Genomic DNA, 21941 nt, shown 5'->3' with positions numbered 1-21941 from the left:
AGGCTTTGTATTCTTCCCTCGCCCTTCTTCCGACCTGCTTCGCGCATCGTATATCGCATATCGCAACTATGAACCATTCCCCTCTAATGCATGTCCTGCTGGGCCCACGAGTCCGAAGTCCGTCGTCCATCGTTATCCGTCGCCAATATCCCCCCATGACCAATGGTATGTTGTGAGTTGGTGGTGATGATGTTTGTTGTTATTGTTGTGTATCCCGTGCCGATTTGCACCGCCGTGCAAGGAAATGCTTTGATTGATGCTGAACCGCGTTGAGAAAATCTATCCACCTTGAACGCCAATCTTCTGATTGATTTTGCTATGTTCCGTCCGTTAGTTTTGTCCCCCCCCCCCCCCCCCTTCCACCAAAAAAAAGCATAATGTCAATGTTCAATTTCTTGTCCCTTTTGTCGCGTTCCGCTAGAAGATATTACACACACATCCAATCGTCGTCCGCTTCATTCGTTGCCGTCAAAACATTCTTCACCTTCGTGGATTGTACATGTTTCTTCTTAGTCCTGTTGAGAGAGTTAGCACAGATGATTCTAATAGAGAGGATATACAGGGGGATGCAAAACATACCTCATCGGTCAAACGGTCCAGCAATTGGATACTCAGAATCATGACCAACAGCCCAAGCGTGACCACGACGAGCAACCCAAAGCCGAACCAGCCCAGCACCATGGCCGAGGTTCCAACCCCGGACTTGACACTGCCATTCCCCAAGTCCTGCGCGACGGTGCTTGCTGCCACGGCCGCGGTGTGTTGCCACATCACACTGACCAGCACAAACACCGACGAAATGAAAATCGTTGCGAGCGCCACCTGTGATACGGCTCTCGAGGGGAATGGCCGGACTTCCTGCTCAGATCCGTCGGGCCCTGTCGACGTGTGCCAGCCGGGGAACGTCGCCAGCAGCAAGAACGTGAGGAATGCCAGCACAATGGCAATAATCAGCAAGTATGGGAACACAATGGCGTTCTTGAACGTGCTGGCTACCCATATAAGATTCAAGGGATCTTGATCGATCGACACCAAGTCGGCCAGCGCGGTGGAATTTTGATTGCACATCCATGCTCCTCCATCGACGCGGATGCAGATGCCGAAATATCCTACACGGACGTTCAGGTCGGCGTTTCCCACAATGTTTGCTATCGCAGTGGTGACCGAAGGATCGACTTGTACCGAGCTGAAAACAGGAGGGTATTTCTGGTAGTATAACGAGATGAGGTAGATATCGGGGATGAGTGGGGAGGTTGATGAGCAGCCTGCTAGCAGGAGTGCTGCGAAAGAGGCGTGTCAGCATTCCAACAGAAGGTAACAAACGGGATGATATAGCACTCACATAGTAGGATAATTGCAATGGCTATGAAGATCATGAGGACATGGTGGTAGCCTATGACGGGCACGAATCTTCTCCACCCTGTCCTAAAGCGTAGAGCCATTGTGTCGTCGTCTCAGGGTCAAGTATGTCCACGAGGGGATTCGTATCTTTTTTTGTGTGTGCTCGCCGTCCGTAAGGACGGAATTCGATGTTGAAGCTCAGCACGAGCACAGGTTGTGGCGCCTGGCCGGATTCAAGAGGTGGTCAAGGTGAGTCTCGTCGGGGCGTCAGCGATGGTTGGTGCGTAGTAACGACTGTCGAAGGTCTTCAATTGACAGAAGGTCGAGATGCGTGGTTGTTTCTGAAAGACAGAAAGGTTAGCTGCCTGAATTTCTTCTGGCAGAGGGAGACAGATGTAAAGGAAGAGGAAGGAAGAGAGGAGAGAGAGGCGTAGCTTGATTTAGTCCTTGAGATATTTCGAGACTGGAATTGCCATGGCTGTGATTGGATCTCAGTGAGTAGCCATATCCGAAATCCGTGAGGTTGGGTTCCCTTTTTGCTGAAATGTGAGTGAATTGTTAGGTATTAATGTGGTGGCAGGAAAAAGCGCAGTTGTCACAAAATGTGGCAGGGCTGGGCCAACCCCAAGGCTCTGGCGACGAGGCTAGCGTCTGTTTTGGTTTTGCCATTTTGAGTTTAGGCTCCCGCCAACCTTATGCTTATTTTCTGCCTGGCAGCCTTATGACGTCGCCTTCCACCCGCCTTTCCGCCCTCAGCTTCACCGTCTTTTTTAATATCCGACCCGAACTCGCGGTGGCTCGGATCTTGGTCTCTGATGGCTTTATGCCCATGCTTGATAGATATGCACCCAGAACTCAGTCATTACGAGTACTTCTATCATAATCAATCAGTGACCGCACCAGTGCACATCGCTGTAACCAATAGTCGTTGACCGTCTGGCTCGTCGTTTCTGCCCAATGCCCCGTCTCCCATAGCCAATCCAAACCTTCCACATCGCCATACAATGCATCCTTGAAAATCAACTAGACGCCATACAGAATGCCGCTAAAGCTAAGCAACAACTCATTCATGCCGATACAAATGCAAATGAACTGAGATCAAACTTGGCTTTCGGCGCTGGTGATCCCGCCTCCGACCCTTCATCCTCACTGTTTGGTATGATCGCATCCTCACTTCCGCGCCCCTCATTTCGCCGAACAACGGTGGGGACACTTTCATTCCTCCCTGCCATAAATGTTTCACTACCCTTGGGTACGGTCGGATATGATGCCCCGTAGGAGCCTTGCTTGTTCAGCGACCTCAAAGCTGACTGCTGCACCTCGAATGGCTGACATCCGAAGGTCTTTTGTAAATCCACTTCTCGATGAGACGACTGAGTGTCTCCGGCACTCGGCGACTTGCTAGGCACGCCCAACTGGGTCTCTGACCGGAAAATGGGTGACTTCTGCCTCAATTCCACGGGGTACAGCGACCCTGTGAGAGAGTCTCGGCTTTCTTGAGGCTGGAAAGCAAAAGTCTTCATCAATGATGCATTCTGCTTCCGGACGTGGTATTCGAGTAAATCCTCAAAGGCTTCGGGATCATCGTCCTTGCTAATTTCCCTCCCAGCTGCGGTCCTGCCCCTCTCAAGCGTGTCCGATGGTGAACGCCGCTTCGCAGATTCGACTGCGGGAGAGGATTGTGGTATGGATTCCTGTGGTTCAGGACCTGGAGATGAGCAACGCACTTTCGGTTGCGTCAAGTCCGGCACCGTGTCGTCTTTGGCAGGACTTGCCGCTTGCTGGACTTCAGGCTCAAACAACATTTCTCCGACACATTGGTCCGAAAAGATCTCGAACTTAGACTTGGCATTTCTCTTGTTCTTGCGGATCTTCTGGACCAAAGGACTGGCTTCTTCGCCCTTGGCGGTGAAAAATGGACTTTGTTTCACTTCTCGAGTTGGTGAAGGGTCCATTGAGTCCGAGCACAGTCGTTGTCTCTTTACTGATTGGAAGGTCGACATTGTTGAAGCTCTAGCCAGAAAGGCCGTGCGGTCTGTTGTACCACCAAGCGTAGCTGATATTGTGGTGCTTCGCCTCAAAGCTGGAGCAGAAGACACCAGTCTTGGTTCCCAAGACGCGTTCTGATTGCGTTGCAGCAGCCGTTGTTGCGAGGGAGAAGGGGTGAGGCTGTTGGGATCTAACTCAGCAAGAGGCTGTCGATGAGGCTTGAAGAATGTCTCTATCGATTTCTTCGGCTTCAGCTCGGGTACGGACGCATAGCTCTGGCTCCTACGCTCTCCAAGAGCGGGGCGACCCAACGATTTGCTGTTAAGCTGGATGGGTCTCTTCGAGAACGGATCAAGATCGCCACAGGCAACACCAAGTGCTGTGGAAGCTTCCACGTGAGGCCCAAGATATGGCATATCTGAATCTGACATTCCAGGACCAAGTGCGTTCAAGAATACCATTTTTTGTGCGATCGGACAGAAGACGCGGTGGTGTAAGAAGGTTAATTCTGCATGCCGAAATTGCTCCAAGTAGCCATTCGGTACAATCAGCTTTCCTTCTAGTTGGACCATCCGAAGGATCTTTTCGATGTCAGTATACTTGCGGACGAGGCCGTGCGCTGTCTTAAGCCCCAGTTTGCCAATATTTGGCAAATAATCGCAGCCACTGAGGATGGCCATCCTCCGGAACATTGTGTCTGTCCAGCCTGCGAGTGAGATGTCTTTGCACATGGGGAAGTCTGACCGCTCAATCTCAACCAATTCGCCATATTGATTAAGCTTCGTCAATAGCCGCTGCGCACCAAAAACCAGCATGTCGGAATCTTCAGCCAGAATCCCATTGATGATACCCTTCTGTTCCAGATAGACCAACTGTGCATCGGCTTCGTAGGGCGCCACGATGTACTGGACATTGAGCTTCTTCAGCTCCTCGATCAATTGTCGAGCCATAAGAGGGGTAACATCAATGGCTTTCTGGAGTTCTTGTTGCGCTTGTGTGGTTTTCCCGGCCTTGTGCAGTTCCAGACCCAATGCCCTGCTTTCTTCTCTTTTCTTGCGCCTGGCCGCATTTGTTCCAGCTTTGCTGGGCAGATTATCCCCATCAAAGACCAAATAAGGAGTAACTCCGAAGTCAAGCAGCATCCGAACTCGGCTCAACACGAAATCAATGTGGATGGTGGTCGGCTTGTCGAGGGCAAGGGCGAACGCACCGCCCACCACGCCGCGATGTAGCCAGCCATAGGCGTCAACTCCAATGGTTTGTCCGGAGAACTTTTTGAGAGTGCAGTGCTTCTGGATGGACTTGAGCATGGGCAATAGGCCTAAGAACGTTAGCACACTATGCCACACGAAGTCAATCTACTTGCCTTTAATGCCCATCTTTGCACCCACGCCAGTGCTCACCGCTTGTTTACGGTAGATAGAGGCACGTTAAGGTGGGAAAGGGGAAGGATAAAGGAGCAGTGATTGTAGCGAATGAACGGCGATATAGGTGCAAACGAACATCCCATAGGCATCGGGCGTATTGACGTTCGACTTACTCCGAAAGTTGTGGGAGTTGCATTGCATAGCATACCTTGAATTGGCGAGGCAAGCGCCCACCCAACCACGCGCCGCGAGCTGCATCGACGCGTCTGGAGCCTTGCAGGCTTCGTGACAACGGGCCGACGTTTTACCGACCTCCACCAAATTTTCCCCAATGACCCACGAGTGGGAATAGTTGAATATTCCAGAGCCCAGAAACCCTTGTTTGCTGTACAAACATCAACCACTCACTATGGCTCGCGCGCTCAATAAGGTTCAGAAGCAGATATCCAAGAAGCGAGGAGGCAAGCCTAACGCCTTACATGAGAATAGTCGAGATGCAAAGCGCCTCCGACGAGCAGGGGCCAGGGAAGAGAAGCTGGCTCGACTGATGGATGCAGCAGTAAAGGCAAATCAGGTCTATGGTAAGTCTCGCCCACGATATTGAGTTGGCTTATGTATTGAGCTGTGGTTACCGCAGTCGACCGGGTGGCATGGTTCAAGTCAGCCCTCGAGGGATCTTCGGGCCCGTTGACAGACGAAGAAGTGCACCTCCTCACGCAAAGGTATGTGGCCAAGTTGATCTCGAAGTCCAAACTTTCAAATAACGATAGTCGACAGCTTTATTGACCGTGAGGATGAAGAACTTGCCGAAGCTAAACAGCAACGTCGACCCGGAAGACCGCCTACGAAGCAGGAAGAGAAAATCAGCCAGCGAAAAGAAGTTGAAGAACGCGAATTTCGTGCTGGGCTCTGGGTCCCTGAACTTCGAAACGAAGAAAGCCGACGTAAGGTTGAGAGATGGGCTGGGGAGTGGGGTGGATTGAACACGCTGGACTTTGTTCGCGTTATTAAGTCGGGCGACATCAAACCTTCCAGCTTCCCACCTAAAGCCCTTTCATGAGAGGAAGTGCATCCTCTGTACTGTCGGCTCTGCTCCGTCATACAGAATTGCTTATGTCCCTCCTTCCAGGATTTGGATGTCTCTCTCGGCGCCTTGATTTCACGCAAACAGTGTGCCAAGATCGATTATACCAATATCCGTTGGGAGCGGAATTCGAGCATCGCCAGTCCACTGATCGGGAGCATATTCGGCAAGCCTTTATGCATTACGAGCCTCTGACGTCGAAATATGCCAACTAGTTAAATACCATAAATCAGCACCGCACCTGCCCGCTGGGTTCGCACAGCTTCTACCAAGTGGAGGACTCGGATGTTCTGAGGTGGCAAATGGCAGCCTTCTTTGGAGCAGAAGACGTTCTGGAAAACTCCTTGGGATCTCCGCCGGCAGGGCGCATTGGCTTCAGAGCACGAAGTCAGAGTTCTTACGATAAGGGTTGAGTGCGTCGGAAATTGACGTGGATAGTATTCTGGGGCGACCCGATACTAGTGGTGGTTATGTTGTTCGCCGAGGCATCACAAGCCGCACATGGTGAGTTCAAGCTACGAATTGAACTCATCGATGCGCTGTACGGATGTTCAGATCATCTGCTTTCAATCCTTGTTTGATTGCAGGAGAGGGTCAGACTCGGACACTAGACAGACTGGCAAGGCTGGCTGATCGAGTCTCCTTTGGTTCTCCTCGTTGATAACTGACTAGTGAGAAAGGCATGTCACGTGGTAGCATGACTCGTTCCCAAAATTTATGGTGGAAACTTTCTCGAACTGCTCCATCTCGCTGTGTATTTGCATCTTCCGTCTAGGATTCTTCTTCTTGTCTCTCTATCCCCTAGCCACTGTATTTTTCTGCTTTCAACATGCTTTCGTTCCGGATGCTCGGCCGGGCACTGCCCAAAACTGTCCTGCGCCAACCCGCAGTCCGCTCCGTGTCGTCCATCACGAGATTCGCAACTCGTCGGCCGCAATGGCAAGCAGTGATGAAGCCATCATATCCCGCATTCTCAACCTCTTTTTTCCGGAGAGAGCCCGCTGGCCAATGTAAGCATATGTAACTACAGGCTTGGAATTTTGCTAAAACGAGTCACAGCGGACGAGGCTCTCGTTGCGAAACTGAACAACGAACGAATGCTCGAGCTCCAGTCGCAAAGCGATGACAGACTGGCCGCCATCAATGAATTTCTCGAGAACAGTCCCTTCAAGGTCCAAGACAAACCTGGTTCGCACGAGATTGTCCTGACCCGAGATTTCGGCAATGAGAAGTGAGAATATCCCGCCCTTGGGTGGTGACACGCCAATGCTAACTATAGCCAGAATCAAGATTCAATTGAGTGTCTCGGACCTCTCCGAATACCCGGCCGAAGATGAATTCGATGCCTTGGATGAAGATGGTGCTCTTACAGACGAACCGGATTTCGAGGCGCGAAAGAGAGGAATCAATCAACCCGGTCCAAGAGGAGGAAAAGTCGATGTCATGCCGGAAGATAGCATTGCACCGGCTGACAGAGCTGAGGGCGGAGAAGAAGTCGACGACGTGGCAAATGTCACGCCTGCATACCCTGCTCATATGACCATTACCATCACCAAGCCCGGCAACAAGGCCATTGAGATCCGAGCCGTTGCCCAAGATGGCACCATTGAGATCGAAAACGTCTGCTTCTTCCCCAAGGACTCGCTGCTCGAGGCACAGAATACGAAAGACGCTTCAGAAGCCCGCAGCCTATATGCAGGGCCGCCCGTCGAGGATCTAGACCCCGAACTCCAACAGATGCTTCACCAGTATCTAGAAGAGAGAGGGATTGACGAGGAACTGGCAAGCTTCCTTCCCGAGTACCTCGACTACAAGGAGCAGAAAGAATACGTCAAGTGGCTTGAAGGTCAGTCGAGATGCGCAGGCGAATTGAGTGCTTTACTAACCTCCTCGGAACAGATCTTGAGACCTTTGTCAAAGAATGATCCTCCCTAACCTGCGTGTGTCTGTAGTTTTGGGGACTTCTTCCAGCCCGTTTTACTAGATCCTCCACTTTGAGCAACATCCGTCATGTCAAAAAAAAAGGTGTACATTATGTTACAGGGACAAGCCTGGATCAACAATGAAATAATCAGATACCCATTTGAAGTGTTGGCCAACCACATCCAGTTCTTATCGCTTAAGCACTCTCAAAAGCAGATTCTCTCTCTGCAGGATCATTAAACCTTTGTGACTCGCCGCGGAATGGTAGCTACGAGCTGACGCTTGTGACGAATAGTAGGTATACAACTCTGATTGAATTACTGTTGCCACAGAGAGCACGAGATGTCCTTGCAGAGTACTCCGTACCCCAACCTCCATGGCTTGGTGGCCCATTGGCTGCTCTTCGGAGCAGGAGAGTAGCTCGGCAGGTGTCACAGCCGACACAATGGTAGAGTCCTGCACTCAATGACCGATTGTTCGCATGGATATCGATATGTGGACAAGACCTCGTGTCAGCCTCGGCTGCTTGTATGCAACCCCTTACCTCGTACCCTCAATGCGATACGACTCGATTTCAGGCCTTCTGCCCCCATTCCACCACGGCTCAGTTTGAAGCGGAGAACGAAGCTTGCACCACCAAAGCGTGGAGATGCTCGGCTGCACCCTCGTACCGACCCAACTCAAGTTGTGAGAGACTCCGTATACTACCTCGTATCGCGTATTGACCACTTGGCCAGGAAAGTCAAAGCAACCAGTCTCCTGACCCCTCACACTTCCAGATCGAGGTTTTCCAAGCTCTTGGAAGGCCACCATTCTCTGCGGAGATCTTCGTCGAGTCGGTGCAACTGATATCGCCGAGTTTGTCGCCCTCCAATGACAGACACTGCAAAAGAATTCAATCAAGGCGGGAAATCAGTCATCACTCCCGTACAAACGATGTGGATCCATGCGAGGGTTGGAACACCACTGGGGAGCAGCCAGAAGGACTCTGAATACGGAATCAGGATCCCATGTGCTACACCCTCCACGCAAGCTCTTTACGATCGCTTCTAGGTGCCATACACCTTCTCCAAGCGGCATTGGGTTGCTTCGTTCTTCGGCCTCTACTAAGCCCTCACCGCGCTTGGCCCCTCCCCCAGTTCATGCGCCTGGGGTGTGTGGAGAAAGAATCACACATCTGACTGGGACAATGCCGTACTTACTGGATAGGAGCATACCTTGGGATCCATTCTATCAAGCATGGAGAACCGAGTACGGAATAGCATATGGCCGCCTGAACCAAGATTGAACCCTGTTACAAAGTGGCTCCGAGGAACATCGCCTCCACTGCTAAGAGGCGGAAACCCTACATCCAGTATTGCCCATCAACTTTATAAATGCTGACATCTCGACGTGTCGTCACCTTCACCCATCCTTTGGACCATTGTCTTCTACCAAAGGTCTGCGGCTCAAAAGCGTCGCCTTTCGATCGATCCAAAATGAATCACTACCAAACACTGGGCCTCGGCCTGGTCGGGGTGTCAATCGTCTACTTCGTGGTCGCCTCTTTCCTTGCGAAGCGCTATCACGCTAGGAGGGCAAAAGAGCTTGGATGTCAACCGGCCTGGGAACGCCCTTACCGGTGGCCTTTTGGCACTGACCTGGTCTGGGAAATAATTCAGGCCGACAAGAACAATATTGTCCCCAACTATTTTCTGGACGTGTATAACAACAGGACTGCAAAAAGATCAACATGGCAACAAAACATGCTGGGAACCATGGGCTACGTGACATCGGATCCCAAAAATATTCAGGCGCTGCTTGCCACTCAATTCAATGACTTCGAGATTGGAGAACAACGTCGCGGCAACTTCTTCCCCATGTTGGGCAATGGCATCTTTACCACGGATGGCAAGGCATGGTGAGTGAACACTCCTTCATGGGTGTATATGTTGCGACCCCTGTTAATACGATTGAAGGGAACATTCTCGGACTCTCCTCCGCCCTCAGTTTGCTCGCCAACAAGTCGCCGACTTGCAACTGGAAGAAGTCCATGTCCAGGACATGTTCAGACATCTCACCACCGAAAACGGGTGGACGGGTCAGGTCGACTTGGTCCCACTCTTCTTTCGTCTGACGCTTGACTCTGCCACCGAATTCCTCTTCGGCCAGAGCGTGGACTCCCAAATTGCCGCTTTGCCTGGCTATACGACAAAGGCTCGGAAACCTGGTGAACTGGACTGGACGGCCTTCGCATCCTGCTTTGATGGCGGGACCAATGCGCTCGGCGTCCGCGGAAGACTGGCGGAGCTGTATTGGCTGTACAGCCCCAAGCACTTCTACGAGAATTGCAAAGAAGTCCATCGATTTGCCGACTACTACGTCAATCTTGCACTAACCACAGATCTCTCATCGTTGAGTGAGCAAAATCTGGAAAAGGGGCAAAAGAAGGAGAAGTACATCTTCTTGAAGGAACTTGTACAACAGACACGGGACCCGATCGAACTCCGAAGCCAACTACTTAACATTCTGCTAGCTGGTCGCGACACGACCGCCGGGCTCCTTGGATTCACGTTCTACCTGTTGGTCAGGCACCCCAAGGTCTTCAAGAAACTGCGCGAGAACATATTGGAGGATTTTGGCACGTACGAAGACCCCAAGTCGATCACCTTTGAAACGCTCAAGGCTTGCTCATATCTGCAAAACACCCTGTCCGAAACCCTTCGAATCTTTGCTACTGTGCCCTTCAACAGTCGCCGCTCAACCAGGGACACGACTCTCCCTCGCGGCGGAGGCCCAGACGGTAACTCGCCAATCTATGTCAAAAAGGGGACAGAGGTTAACTACTCGGTTCACATCATGCACCACCGAGAAGACATTTGGGGACCCGATGTGGAAGAATTCAAGCCCGAGAGATGGGTCGGGCGCCGGCCCGGCTGGGAGTTCTTGCCGTTCAACGGTGGACCTCGCATTTGTCTTGGACAGCAGTTCGCACTCACAGAAGCCGGCTATGTCATCGTCCGCATGCTGCAGAAGTTTGACGGCATTGAGACTTACGAGACTGATCCCATCGTGCGCCATGCGTACGGCCTCACTACTGCGCCCTTGCGCCTTCCTGTCCGTCTCCACGAAGCATCCGCTAACTGAGAGAGCTTGCACGGCGTCATAGCGGATAGGGACGCGGCTGCCTTCCGATAAGGCACTGGCAGTATCGAGCAGCAAGCGAAGCGTATTCCATCACATCTCGCTCTCATTATTTTAGACAATACCTCATCAAATATTTTTTACGGCGTCAGAAAACAAGGACCTCATCCGTTCATTATCCTTCAGTCTATCCACCAGTCGTCTGCAGGGCGCCCTGATGATATTGGTGTCGGGTACTCTTCTCGTCATTGCCTTGAATACGTTGTGTATGACACCAGCACCTGTCTATTCTCTGCCTATTCGCCCACCAATCGGGGATGAGAAATCCCCTCCCCTTCGAATCGCGGCTCTTGGGGCTTCCTATCGAGTGAGAGATGTGCTATCCGCTCCGTTGCTCAAGACCGAACAGGCTCATCACTTTGCTGTCAATGCAGAAATTCGCCGTGGATGGGGCGTTCTGCAGTGCCTGCGAATGTTCAGCGACACGGTTGAATGGTTGCAGCACCTTGTCGATGGCCAAAGTTTCTATTCTCCCTATATCTGGATTCCAAACGTCACGGTACAAACCTCCACCATCATCCAGAAAGAAGGAACGACTACAGCTTCGATGACATTGCAGGCGGAGCTCGGTGCTGAGTATTCACGAGAATCAAGCTTCCAAGTCACACCGACAAGCGAGGTTGCGACTGACTTGCGAATACTGCAGGTGACAATCGTACATGAAAGACCAGATCAGCGCAGAACTCCTGATAGAGGCGTGGTACTCTCTCGTCGAGACTCTACGCCGTCGGGCTGGGACAAGGAGGTCTTGAGAGCTAGGTATCTTGCCATGATTTCAGCGTGCGGCTCCTTCTTATTTGGGCTCTTTCGCATGCTGTACGACAAGTGGAAGGTGGTCAATTGGATCGAGAGACCCCACACGAGTCTACTGCACCGCATGGATGAACTGGCGACACTGGCAGCAAAGGAAAGCTACTACTATCATCAAGGAAACAGCAGCTGGAAAGGAAGACTTGGGTGTTATCGAGAAAGCAAAAAGAAAAACCCGGTGCAGCAGAAGGATCGGGGCAACAACATGAACAATATGGGACCATGCGAGCTGACCCTAGAAGTGCGTTCCAAGAACGGCCAGGTCGTGGAGGAAGGAAGCGCAGGCCCATCGACTGCCACCCACTTAATATCACCAAGCTCCGCGGGACTTCTGTCGACTACCACCCCAGTAATCTCCTCTGCTGGTCCAGAAAATAATTGTGGAAGGGGAGATTCGGGCCTGGAGCCCACAAGAGAGACCGGGCAGACTACTCCTAGACGTGGGTCGGACAAGAAGATCCAGGCAAGGGAGGAATGGCGCAGGGCTGCTGGTCGGTTCTATGCGTTCCTGGCATCTGGGGTGAAAGGAATCAAGGGGCTACTGTGGAAGGCAGAAGTAGAACCCTAACCACGCGCCTGAATTGAATCCATGTGTTCGACGCTCTCGATCTCTGCGTGGGCTGGGGGACATTGCACGCGAGGGCTACTACTGTAGGTGTTGTCCCAGAGAGTCCCAGCAATAGTTCTCTTCCCAGAGATTCGCGATTCTCAGCTTGACCAGGATTCTTTCTCGGTGCTGTTCATTGGGTCGGGCACGCAGCCGAGAGAAGCAGCACCGACATCAGGGCGCGGGCGCAGGCGTCACCTCGAGGCTCGAGCACGATTGGGCGAGGTAATGCGTGGGGTGTGGAGGGCCCATTGCGTCGTGTGGGTGTGGTTGTGTTTGGCCCCTCGTATGTTCTTCCAATGCATGTATGCGTCGTGGTGGTGGCGGTTGCGGCACAGAGCCAAATAATGATGATCCCTTCGCGATGACGTTTGTTGACGTCGCTTTGAGGTACCTAGGTAAAGTGGGTAAAGGTCCCAGACTCCCAGGCCAGGCACAGCCGAGTCACTTCGGCCGGGGATCATCGAGCGATCGGAAGATACGTGCTGAGCGAGTGAGGTAGACTGATACCTAACATTTCCCTACGTATCTATCACCAAAGGGAAAATCCCCAATAAACAAGGGCTAGAAGCAGGTTTTGTCGGTTGGAACAGTGACAAATTTTAAAACCACAACGTCCCTCGACTTCATTGAGTTTTCGTCTTGTTTCTATTTCCCTCCCTGTATTCTTCTCGAGGTACTCTAGTCTATCTCTTGGTGTAGTCACGAATACCTTCGTTGGCCGCCCGCGACGCCGCACGGTCGAAGTGATACCTGGCTCAACGCAACGGATTGTCGAGCCTTCGGTCCACACCCTGGTCCAAATCCACTGAGTAGAAGTTCTGTCGAACCCAACAATGCCCTCCCACGACGGCGGCATGTCCTACCCGGGCGTCCTCCTCCTCTCCGTCACGGGCATCTTCACGTTCCTCGCCGTCGTGGCCGCGGCCGTCTATTTCGCCGGCTACGCCGACGACGTCGCCGAGTGGTGGGCCAAGCGGTATTACAAGGCCAAGGCCGTCGCCGAGGTCAAGCTGATGGAGAACGTGGGCGAGGAGAAGGTGCAAGGCATGGTTAAAGGTAAGTCTTTGAGCCCCTTTCCCCCAAGGGGCTGTATACACCCTTTTGGTTATCGTAGCTGACGTCCCGGTGCTCTCTCGCGGGGAAAAAGACTCGTTGAAGAAGAACCCCGTCATGGGCGAGGACGAACTCGAACAGGTCTCGGGTGGCTTGGGCCAGGAGGCGGTCAAAGAGGGCCTCGGCGGCGTCAGTGGCAAGCTGGGAGGCTTGGGGAAGTTGTGATCCCAAAGTCGGCAAATTCCCTTCCCTTGACTTCTTGATAATTTATGGGGGGCTGAAGGGGCGTTGATGTGGCTGAACCTTTGGACTGCGGCCTGGACTGGAATCAAGACGAGGTTGCAGAAGGTGGACGTCTCGCGGGACAGGTGGTCAACAAGGACTGGAGCGCCTGGCTAGAAAATCGCGGGACGAGGACTTGGAAAATCGGATTGTGAGAGTGCTCGTGGGAAAACCGAACCAGACGGATGGAATCAGGTGTCGACCGAAACAGGCGCAGGCGCACACATTTCTCTCACATACACTCCCAGATTTCTCACGATACAACAAAACGCTGTCGAGCAGTAATCCAGCACTGGCGCAATAAAAACAGATTTAGATATCCATCTGCCTTAGATCTTGCAACTTTCGAGCAGACTTTAGCATTCTCACCAATAGCTCGGAGTAGTCCCATCCAAGCGCGCCGGCCGCCATGGCTGTGAGACTTGCCTGGTTTTCGCGGCCGGGTCGGCCTGGACCCGTCATGTTGGGTTTCATATTGACATCGAAGATTGCAAACTTCGAAGCCGTTGCCTCTGTGAACTGCCTCACATCGATTCTTATCGGCGCAGTCACCCGCAGCAGGCGAGCAACGTCTTCGCACTCTTTGCTGGTCTCTTGATACCGGGGGTTTCGAGCTTCCTCGTGGGGTGTCAGGACTCTGGAATTGGCCGTCACCGCTACAACGCCGTTGTACGGCGCAATTCCATCTTCGTGGTTGAAGCGCACGACGAGGGGCAGTGCGTAGTAATCTGGATGGTCCTCGGACGGCGGCATGACGGTGACGGTTGCTTCCTGGCCACAGAGATATTCTTCGAGCATAGCGATCGGGCTTTCTTTGAACAAGGCCGATAAATGGGCAGAGAGATCCGGCGGGTTGCGGCACACCTTGACACCGTGGCTTCCTCGGCCACGGATCGGTTTGGCAACGATTGGGTATGGCAAGGTCTCAAGGCTGAGAGATGATGTGGAGTTTAGGGTCCACGAGCGAGGCATGCTGAAGCCGCCATGCTTGCGGAGGAAATCGTTAACATAGTTTTTGTCGTCGTACTGCTCAACAAATCGTGGCGGTTGACCCACTACTCTCACCTCAGCTGTGTATTTATCGAGGGCTGATGAGGTCTGCAGAGGGTGGGAAGCAAAGAGAATCGTGTTTGCCCATAGGATGTTCGCGCCTCGCTCGATGGCGGCCCGAATACCGCTCTCTGTGTCAGGAAAGCACCAGCCCTCATCTCGTCTTGGGTCTGGACTCCTCTCCGCAGAAATAACTCTCACATCCTGTCTGGAGGCGAGAACGTAAGCAATGTCGGCCCCTGAGTCTTGATACCCCCCGGGTTTCTTTGGTTTGCGGACACCGTTGACGACTGGAGGGTCGCATGCTTGGTAGAGGACCGCAACGCGCAACTCAGTTGACGGACTATGTACCATGCTGATAGCGCGCGCTGCCTGATCAGCCGGGAAGCAGCAAGATGTGAACAATCTCTTGGTGGCTGTGTTGAAAAGCAAGAGTCTCATCTTCAAGCATCCCCTTTCAAGGCATTGCCATCTCTTTGGACTGGACTACTTCACCACCACATCCGAGATTGATCTCATCGCAGCGCTCTAGAAAGGTTGCGGATTCATCAGCAAACCTTAGAACAGCTTCATGAGTGACCTACCGTTGCTACTGCCAGGCACATATGCTGCTTAAGTGGCGCATCTTCTCTGGGTGAAAATGCAAACCGCGGGTGGAGTGGGTGCCATGGCTGCTTCTCCAAGGAAACTTATGCGGGACAAGCTTCCAACCACATGCCTCTCCCCAATTGATGCCTGTTCACGATTCACCGACTTGTGCTCTCTTCCTCGCTCTCTCATTATAGCTGAATGGCACCATAGCTCCTTAACCCATCCCGACGTCTCGCAGTCCTACCAATCCATGACCACCGAAAGTTCCCCAAGAGACCGCCTATGGTCACGGCGGGAAATCGAGGGCCTGATAGCAGAAGGGAGGAAGATTATAATCCTCAATGGACGAGTGATCAAGGCTGATGCCTGGCTCCCTTTTCACCCTGGTGGTGACAAGACCATCCTGCATATGGTGGGAAGAGATGGAACAGATGAGATCCGGGCACTTCACTCCCTCGAGGCGCAGGCGCACATGCAGAAGTTCGTGATCGGGAGAATCCAGGGGAGATGGATCAACTTTCTGCCCCCAATACAGGGTGGACATTTCAGACCATACGTCAAGGGTCAGGAAGACAACGATGCAGAAGAAGGAGAGGACTCAGACTTGCAGACCGATGGTGCTCTCAGCTCTTGCAGTGACAGTAGTGCACCTCCGTCACCCATCTTCGACCCCGTCGATGCTCGAGAACGAGGGACGTCGTCACCGTCCACTTCCTCATTGTCTGAGAATGAGCAAGCGAACGTCAAGGATGACCCTATTCAGATGAAGCTCTCAGCCGAAAAGTCCTCAGACATGCTGAAGTACCCATCACTGGACCACAGCTCACAAGGTCGGATTGTCGCCAAGTACCGCGAACTCGACGCTCAGATGCGGGCGGCTGGCCTTTACGACTGTCCATACGGTGCCTATGGAGTTGAGTGCTGCAGATATATCCTCCTCTTCGCATCTTCTCTCCTCGCACTCCACTACTCCTACTACGCCATCTCGGGGGCCCTTCTCGGCCTTTTCTGGCACCAGCTCGTGTTTACCGCCCATGACGCTGGACACATGGGCATCACACACAACTTTCATGTCGATACCTGTATTGGAATCTTCATCGCCGACTTCTTGGGTGGCTTGTCCATTGGCTGGTGGAAACGCAATCATAACGTCCACCACATCGTTACCAACTCACCGGAACATGATCCAGATATCGAGCACATGCCCTTTTTCGCCATCTCTACCCGGTTTTTCTCGTCCTTACGTTCCACTTATTACGACCGGATCATGCAGTTTGATAGCATTGCAAAGTTGGCCATCGCGAAACAACATTGGTTATACTATCCAATTCTCCTTCTTGGCCGCTTCAACCTCTACCGCCTCTCCTGGGAGTATCTCTTTCTGGGTCAAGCCCCAAAGAAGGGACCGGCGTGGTGGCATCGCTACCTGGAAATATTGGGGCAGTTTGTCTTCTGGAGCTGGTTCGGCTACGGAATTGTGTATTGCTCCATTCCTACAGCTTGGGACCGCTTCGTCTTTGTCATGATCAGCCACATGGTCACAGCACCGCTCCACGTCCAGATCACGCTTTCCCACTTTGCCATGTCCACCACCGACATGGGCGTGCATGAGTCCTTCCCCCAGAAGATGCTCCGAACCACCATGGATGTCGATTGCGCGCCCTGGCTTGACTTTGTCCACGGCGGATTACAATTCCAGGCCGTCCATCACCTATACCCGAGGATCCCCAGACATAATCTCCGAAAGGGGCAAGTTTATGTGCGGGAATTCTGTAAAGAGACAGGAGTTCCATATGCAATCTATGGCTTCACGAAGGGGAACAGGGAAGTTCTCGGGAGGTTGGAGGAGGTGGCGAGGCAAGTGAGAGTTTTTGAGGAGTGCAGAAAAGCGTGCGCGATCGAGGTCGTCGAGGGGAAAGAACATGCTCACTCTCACTGAGGGAGAAGTCTGGACCCTGAACGGAAAGATGTGCTGTGTTGAAGCTCGGATGTACGGGTTTGAATCAAGAAAGGAATGGTTGATATGAGACCATTCTTTATACATAGATAATGATGAAACGAGACAAGTTGTAAATATGGGCTGGATTACTGGGGGTGGAAAGAGAGGCGTTTAGATAGCTTGTTTTCAGATACCAACAAGACCACATGCTCCTCGAAAGGGAGGTTTCAAGCGACCTAGGTTTTTTTCGAAATCTTCTCTCCACTCCTCTAGTGACAGTACAGCGATGCGCCCTTTACTCGAATTCCACGCCCTCGATGGTAATCCGGAATCCGAAGGCACTTCTCCCTCCCTTTCCTCCGCGCCCGCCGTCCCCTCCCTCCTCCCTCTCTGGGCCTCTATGCGCCGCTGCCCCGCTGGGGAGGCGAGTCGCTGCGAATCTCCCCCTGCGCACCGGTTCGAGCCGCTTCTCCCGGTCCCTCAAACACTCCTCCACGCCCATCTGGGCCGGGAACTGCGCGACGGGCAGCCTCGCGAGCGAGAGCGAGAGCGCGGCGTACGACGTCCACGGGGAGACGAAGCGGGCGTCCCCGCCTGAGGGCGCCGGAGTGGTTGGGGCGGACGTGATCGTCGTCGTCTCGTTCAGCGTCCGCATCGTTGAGGACGAGGCGAACGGAAGAGAAGATGGAGCAGTGGTGGTGGTGGTGCTGAAGACAACAGCACATTCGAACCGCTCTTGGAGGGCTTTAAGTTTCTCAATCGTCTCCGTGGCCCTGGAGGGTCCTCCGGCCGTGGTGCCCGGGGCTTCGAGCTTCGCTGTGGCGAGGTCGGATCGGTCCTGCCAGTAGAACGCCGTCGCTGAGTCGATCACGATCACGCCTAGCGGCCGATGCATCGAGTGATGCCGCGACCCGTCAAGGAGGTATGTGTGCAGAGACGAGAGGATGGAGATCAGCTGGGCCGAAGACTGCGGCCGGAAGACGTGTATGTGGTCGAGGGACGAGCGGATGGTTTGTTCGATGTCCGAGTCTGGAAAGGCAGCGGAGGGGTGTTTGCCGGACCGGTGATTTTGGATGTAGTGGTTCGTGATCTGCGCCAGCCGTGCAGCGGAAAACCGGCCGTCGGCGTCGATGTACACGACCGTCGATGCCTTGCCACCCAGGTCTCTGGGGAGGACCGCCACGGCGCACAGATAGCAGAGCAAAGAAGTTTTCCCGGAGGCGGACCTCAGACTGGTGAGTTCGATCGTTGCAGGTTTGGCTTTCTCCGTAGGCGCCCGTTGCTCCAGCCTACGGGGAGAGATCTCGGCGTCATCCTGGTCTTCTCCGTCGCTTCTGTTGTCCTCGAACACCGCAGGTGCTGCTGGTGGTGAAGACGGCCATCCTCGACGAGGAGGGGTGTCTTGGACGGCTGGGTAGTGGAGTGATTCGAGGAGATTGTCCAGCGGGGGGACTCCTAGAACAGATCCTGGTCGAGGATCTATCGTACATCTGAGCTCTGCCAGGAACTGTGATCGAACAGAAGACAAAGATTAGATATGGACATGGCCATGTGCCATTTGCAGTCTTGGGGGATGGGGGTTGGATGGACCTGAACAAGGCTGCGGATTGCAGGGTGGAAGGGAAGGTGGCGCGGAACTCGTCAAAGATCGCGGATTGCTGGAAATTAATTACCTGCTCGAGACTCTCTTCCTGGACCTCTTCGAGGAGGCGAGCTCCGTATAGTTCTGCCGACATGATGCTGCCATGGTACACCACCGCGAGGTGAATCTGTTCGTCGTTCTCGATTGAAAAAGATGATCCGAAGGGATTGATCAACATTCTATTATCACAAGAAATCCGTCTCCCTCCCAAGAAATGGCTCCGCCCGAACAACCCTTCCCCGCCTCCGAGCTCGACCAGCACGTCCGCTCGCACACGGTCAACTACAAGGAGAAATCCCGCAAACTGCCTCAGGACTTTGACCTCAAGCGGGATTGCGAGTTGATGGAGCTCGTCCAGTACAGTTGTACCACGGTCAAGCAGCAGTATGAAAGGGCGCTTGCGAACGGGACAGGGACAGCCAGGATGGAATGCTTCCCCATTGTCAGGCTGTTTAGGAAGTACGTGCTCCTCTCACTCTGTAAGGAATGAGGTCAGTTCTGCGGATGCTGATGGCTCTTTCATCATTAGATGCGTCAAGGGCGGGAAGGTATTTCATGTCGAGACGACAGCGTGGGAAGGCCAGCATGCCTGGAAGCCACCTGCAAATACACAGCCAACAGCGCACATGAACGTTAACGACCAAGAAAAGGCTGCCAGAGACGACTCGCCAGGAAATATGTTTACGGCCTATTGGAACTCGTTTTGGTCCAAAAAGTGAATCCTTTGGTTCTGCCTGGGGTATCATATGCAAATCCATCCCTTCCAATATGAAAGACCGACCAAACGCCAACGCTGCCAAAGCATCAAGGGTGCTGGGAATCAAAGCTGCATGGTCACATCACCTCCATGCGGTCCTGAGCTGCTCGGCTTTTCGGAATGAGAATTTTTGCCCGGTGCTCGCCTCTTGACCATCAATTCTTCCGGCATGCGATACGCCTTTTCGCAATTGACAATCGGTCCTAGCTCAAAACCACCACGTTCCTTGGTCAGCAAGTCGCGCAGCGTTTCTTCGAAGACTGCCTCTTCCGACAAATCGACCCCAGTCTTCCACCTCTTACGGCGAATGATCGTGGGAGGTTTCTGCTTGGAAGATATGGCCTCCGTCTCGAGCGGATGAGCAGCATCCAGTTTGACGGCCCCTGCAAGCTTCCGCAACGCCTGCTCACCGAGTTTCCCTTCTTGGGTTGCCAGTTCTCTCACCTTCCTACTGTCGGATTGTCGGTCCGGGTAGACAGGTGTGTCCCGATAGGTATGTGCAGAAGGCAGCTCAGGCAAGCCCCTGGTTGTGAATGAGAATTTTTTCAGCTCTCCGTGCCCGTCCAAGCCAGGGCCGAGGAATGATGCTGGGAGTTCGACGACATTGTGGAATTCATCTTCAGGAGGCGGTGTTGGCAACAAAGGAGGGTTAATGGAGGGTTGGGTCTGGTATGGGCCGAGTTGGTCGTCCGGGCGAGCGATGTCGAGGACATCAATGGCGGTCTCGAAATCGGGGGCGATGGGACAAGTACGCCGGGCAGCGATCATGGAACGCCGGACCTTAGAGAGGAATTGGAGCATGACTGTCAAAATAGTCAGCATACATGCGGCGCTGCGGCATAGAGCAACCTACATTCGTCCATCGCTGCAGCCATGGATTCCAGCGCCACCGACTCAATCGCTGGATTCGAAATGCCTTGTTTCTGCGCCTCCTCTTCACATATCGTCCTTATACACAGCACTAGTAAATCATCGACCACCTCTTGCTCCAACAGTGCTGGTTCCGAGGTGGGCAAGGACTGAAGTTTGTGTCGCATGACATGGTGGTGATGATATGGGATCTTCTTCTTTGGGGAGGTGGCGAACATTTGCTTGTACTTTCAGTGGAGTACTTTTTGAATATACGGCAGGGGAAGAATGTGCTATTTTCCGTGACCTCAGTTCTGTATCACCTTGCCCGCGACGGACCTCGCTCTCGGGTATGGGGGAGGCAGCGCAGGGCCATAGTTGACTACGCGAGAACCCAAGAGAGAAGGTGAACCGACGAGGCTTAGCATTACATAAGGTGCCAAGGCTGCTTTGCGGCCCTCAACCTCAATTGGACTGCGGATCTTGAAGGAGCTTCACAAGCTACCGCTATCAGACCACCACTTGGCTTAGCTACCTTCTGCTCCTCTTCCCCCTTTCATTCCTCTCGCACCCCCAACCTCACCTCGCTTCACGTCTCAAAGTCGGGGTCTATCAGCGTTTAGACGAACTGAGCTCGAGCAGAGCCAGACCAGAACCATGGCAATCAAACCGATTACAGGAGTGCGTTCCCTTCCTCCCCTCCTCAGCAACACATATTTCCCAACAACAAATGCAACAGTCGGACTGTGCTTGGCTCTATGAGAAGCTAGCAAGCTAACAATCGGTGACTTCCGCAGATGCTTCGACGAGGCCTCGTCTTGGATATCAGCATTGCGATGGGTACGATCCTCCCTTCAAGCTTTTCGTTCAGTCTGGCAGGACCGGTTTAGTCATTCCTTTGCGTCCGAAAGAGATGGAACACGCGGAAATTCATGAGTTCTTTACATCCGTCACTCCCGAATCACAGGACGACGTGGACAATGAGAGATTCGAGACGAGGATTCTGTACCAGCAACCATACCAGAGCATGCCACTGATCAGGTGTTACAATCTAGGTCTCGGCACGACATTCGGCTACCTCTGGTGGTATGGCTACCACCTGCCCCGCGTACGAGCGAGAGACAACTTTTACGCAAGGCTCGAGGACCAGCGGGCGAGGGAAGCCGGCTTCAAATAAACGCCTCGAAAGGATCCATGGTCCGGTGTTTGTTTGGTGCGCTGTGCTAAGATACAACATAGGAGGCGGCGGATTGTCAGTGAAAGGCCAGTTCCAACGAAGAAGGCTCTGCTCTTATGGAAGCAACGTCGGCAGAATTGGAAGATGGCAGTGCGTTGAATCGTCGAGACCGAACAGTGTGACGAGGCAAGGACCGGGGGAGGAGATGGAAAATGCCTGATGGCGGCTCTGTACATATCAAACGCCTGGCACTCGAATGAATAAAAAAGAGCTAAAGTGATCACAAGCAGGAAA

General features: G+C 53.1%; 12 protein-coding genes across 12 annotated transcripts; 7 read left to right on the top strand and 5 right to left on the bottom strand.

Moving 5' to 3' along the window:
* Positions 1–352: 352 nt before the first annotated feature.
* On the bottom strand, positions 353–2016 carry PV07_07541 (uncharacterized protein). The gene is made up of 3 exons (XM_016394637.1): positions 1343–2016; positions 580–1280; positions 353–515 (listed from the first exon to the last, which is right to left on the bottom strand). Exons 1-3 carry the CDS (start codon positions 1440–1442, stop codon positions 510–512), a joined length of 807 nt encoding a protein of 268 aa, XP_016248056.1. The 5' UTR covers positions 1443–2016; the 3' UTR covers positions 353–509.
* Positions 2017–2193: 177 nt separating this feature from the next.
* Positions 2194–4890, bottom strand: PV07_07540 (uncharacterized protein). The gene is made up of 2 exons (XM_016394636.1): positions 4697–4890; positions 2194–4651 (listed from the first exon to the last, which is right to left on the bottom strand). The coding sequence occupies exons 1-2, from the start codon at positions 4707–4709 to the stop codon at positions 2409–2411; spliced, it is 2256 nt and encodes a 751-aa protein (XP_016248055.1). The 5' UTR covers positions 4710–4890; the 3' UTR covers positions 2194–2408.
* Positions 4891–5106: 216 nt separating this feature from the next.
* PV07_07539 (uncharacterized protein) lies at positions 5107–6522 on the top strand (the record flags this gene model as incomplete). Its single annotated transcript, XM_016394635.1, has 3 exons — positions 5107–5278; positions 5335–5419; positions 5475–6522. 3 exons carry the CDS (start codon positions 5107–5109, stop codon positions 5755–5757), a joined length of 540 nt encoding a protein of 179 aa, XP_016248054.1. The 3' UTR covers positions 5758–6522.
* A 16-nt stretch (positions 6523–6538) lies between these two features.
* On the top strand, positions 6539–8040 carry PV07_07538 (uncharacterized protein). The gene is made up of 4 exons (XM_016394634.1): positions 6539–6791; positions 6841–7012; positions 7065–7627; positions 7681–8040. Exons 1-4 carry the CDS (start codon positions 6611–6613, stop codon positions 7704–7706), a joined length of 942 nt encoding a protein of 313 aa, XP_016248053.1. The 5' UTR covers positions 6539–6610; the 3' UTR covers positions 7707–8040.
* Positions 8041–9080: 1040 nt separating this feature from the next.
* PV07_07537 (uncharacterized protein) lies at positions 9081–10830 on the top strand (the record flags this gene model as incomplete). The annotated part of the gene is made up of 2 exons (XM_016394633.1): positions 9081–9604; positions 9663–10830. The coding sequence occupies 2 exons, from the start codon at positions 9081–9083 to the stop codon at positions 10828–10830; spliced, it is 1692 nt and encodes a 563-aa protein (XP_016248052.1).
* A 214-nt stretch (positions 10831–11044) lies between these two features.
* Positions 11045–12373, top strand: PV07_07536 (uncharacterized protein; the record flags this gene model as incomplete). The annotated part of the gene is made up of 1 exon (XM_016394632.1): positions 11045–12373. One exon carries the CDS (start codon positions 11045–11047, stop codon positions 12263–12265), a length of 1221 nt encoding a protein of 406 aa, XP_016248051.1. The 3' UTR covers positions 12266–12373.
* Positions 12374–12867: 494 nt separating this feature from the next.
* Positions 12868–15283, bottom strand: PV07_07534 (uncharacterized protein). Its single transcript, XM_016394630.1, has one exon. The coding sequence runs from the start codon at positions 15131–15133 to the stop codon at positions 13955–13957; it is 1179 nt and encodes a 392-aa protein (XP_016248049.1). The 5' UTR covers positions 15134–15283; the 3' UTR covers positions 12868–13954.
* On the top strand, positions 13141–13585 carry PV07_07535 (uncharacterized protein; the record flags this gene model as incomplete). The annotated part of the gene is made up of 2 exons (XM_016394631.1): positions 13141–13363; positions 13422–13585. The coding sequence occupies 2 exons, from the start codon at positions 13141–13143 to the stop codon at positions 13583–13585; spliced, it is 387 nt and encodes a 128-aa protein (XP_016248050.1).
* A 132-nt stretch (positions 15284–15415) lies between the features above and the next one.
* PV07_07533 (uncharacterized protein) lies at positions 15416–17457 on the top strand. Its single transcript, XM_016394629.1, has one exon. The coding sequence runs from the start codon at positions 15534–15536 to the stop codon at positions 17220–17222; it is 1689 nt and encodes a 562-aa protein (XP_016248048.1). The 5' UTR covers positions 15416–15533; the 3' UTR covers positions 17223–17457.
* Positions 17262–19000, bottom strand: PV07_07532 (uncharacterized protein). The gene is made up of 2 exons (XM_016394628.1): positions 18896–19000; positions 17262–18729 (listed from the first exon to the last, which is right to left on the bottom strand). Exons 1-2 carry the CDS (start codon positions 18956–18958, stop codon positions 17518–17520), a joined length of 1275 nt encoding a protein of 424 aa, XP_016248047.1. The 5' UTR covers positions 18959–19000; the 3' UTR covers positions 17262–17517.
* Positions 18903–20842, top strand: PV07_07530 (uncharacterized protein). The gene is made up of 2 exons (XM_016394626.1): positions 18903–19323; positions 19394–20842. Exons 1-2 carry the CDS (start codon positions 19079–19081, stop codon positions 19581–19583), a joined length of 435 nt encoding a protein of 144 aa, XP_016248045.1. The 5' UTR covers positions 18903–19078; the 3' UTR covers positions 19584–20842.
* On the bottom strand, positions 19509–20825 carry PV07_07531 (uncharacterized protein). The gene is made up of 2 exons (XM_016394627.1): positions 20475–20825; positions 19509–20424 (listed from the first exon to the last, which is right to left on the bottom strand). The coding sequence occupies exons 1-2, from the start codon at positions 20707–20709 to the stop codon at positions 19685–19687; spliced, it is 975 nt and encodes a 324-aa protein (XP_016248046.1). The 5' UTR covers positions 20710–20825; the 3' UTR covers positions 19509–19684.
* Positions 20843–21941: the final 1099 nt, after the last annotated feature.

Source organism: Cladophialophora immunda (assembly GCF_000835495.1).
Source record: "Cladophialophora immunda strain CBS 83496 unplaced genomic scaffold supercont1.4, whole genome shotgun sequence".
In the NCBI taxonomy this organism is placed as follows: Eukaryota; Fungi; Ascomycota; class Eurotiomycetes; order Chaetothyriales; family Herpotrichiellaceae; genus Cladophialophora; species Cladophialophora immunda.
The sequence above is the reverse complement of the archived record's forward strand: the minus strand, read 5'-3'. Positions and strand labels throughout refer to the sequence as shown.

Excerpts from the sequence above, each read along its gene's own strand:
- PV07_07541 (XM_016394637.1), bottom strand. The coding sequence starts at position 1,442 with ATGGCTCTACGCTTTAGGACAGGGTGGAGAAGATTCGTGCCCGTCATA. Across the intron at positions 1,281-1,342 it reads CATTGCAATTATCCTACTAT|CACTCCTGCTAGCAGGCTGC; the intron begins GTGAGTGCTATA and ends CCTCTTTCGCAG.
- PV07_07538 (XM_016394634.1), top strand. The coding sequence starts at position 6,611 with ATGCTTTCGTTCCGGATGCTCGGCCGGGCACTGCCCAAAACTGTCCTG. Across the intron at positions 6,792-6,840 it reads GAGAGAGCCCGCTGGCCAAT|CGGACGAGGCTCTCGTTGCG; the intron begins GTAAGCATATGT and ends AACGAGTCACAG. Across the intron at positions 7,013-7,064 it reads CGAGATTTCGGCAATGAGAA|AATCAAGATTCAATTGAGTG; the intron begins GTGAGAATATCC and ends AACTATAGCCAG.
- PV07_07534 (XM_016394630.1), bottom strand. The coding sequence starts at position 15,133 with ATGAGACTCTTGCTTTTCAACACAGCCACCAAGAGATTGTTCACATCT.
- PV07_07533 (XM_016394629.1), top strand. The coding sequence starts at position 15,534 with ATGACCACCGAAAGTTCCCCAAGAGACCGCCTATGGTCACGGCGGGAA.
- PV07_07532 (XM_016394628.1), bottom strand. The coding sequence starts at position 18,958 with ATGTCGGCAGAACTATACGGAGCTCGCCTCCTCGAAGAGGTCCAGGAA. Across the intron at positions 18,730-18,895 it reads AGGAAGAGAGTCTCGAGCAG|TTCCTGGCAGAGCTCAGATG; the intron begins GTAATTAATTTC and ends GTTCGATCACAG.
- PV07_07530 (XM_016394626.1), top strand. The coding sequence starts at position 19,079 with ATGGCTCCGCCCGAACAACCCTTCCCCGCCTCCGAGCTCGACCAGCAC. Across the intron at positions 19,324-19,393 it reads ATTGTCAGGCTGTTTAGGAA|ATGCGTCAAGGGCGGGAAGG; the intron begins GTACGTGCTCCT and ends TTTCATCATTAG.
- PV07_07531 (XM_016394627.1), bottom strand. The coding sequence starts at position 20,709 with ATGTTCGCCACCTCCCCAAAGAAGAAGATCCCATATCATCACCACCAT. Across the intron at positions 20,425-20,474 it reads GGCTGCAGCGATGGACGAAT|TCATGCTCCAATTCCTCTCT; the intron begins GTAGGTTGCTCT and ends CTATTTTGACAG.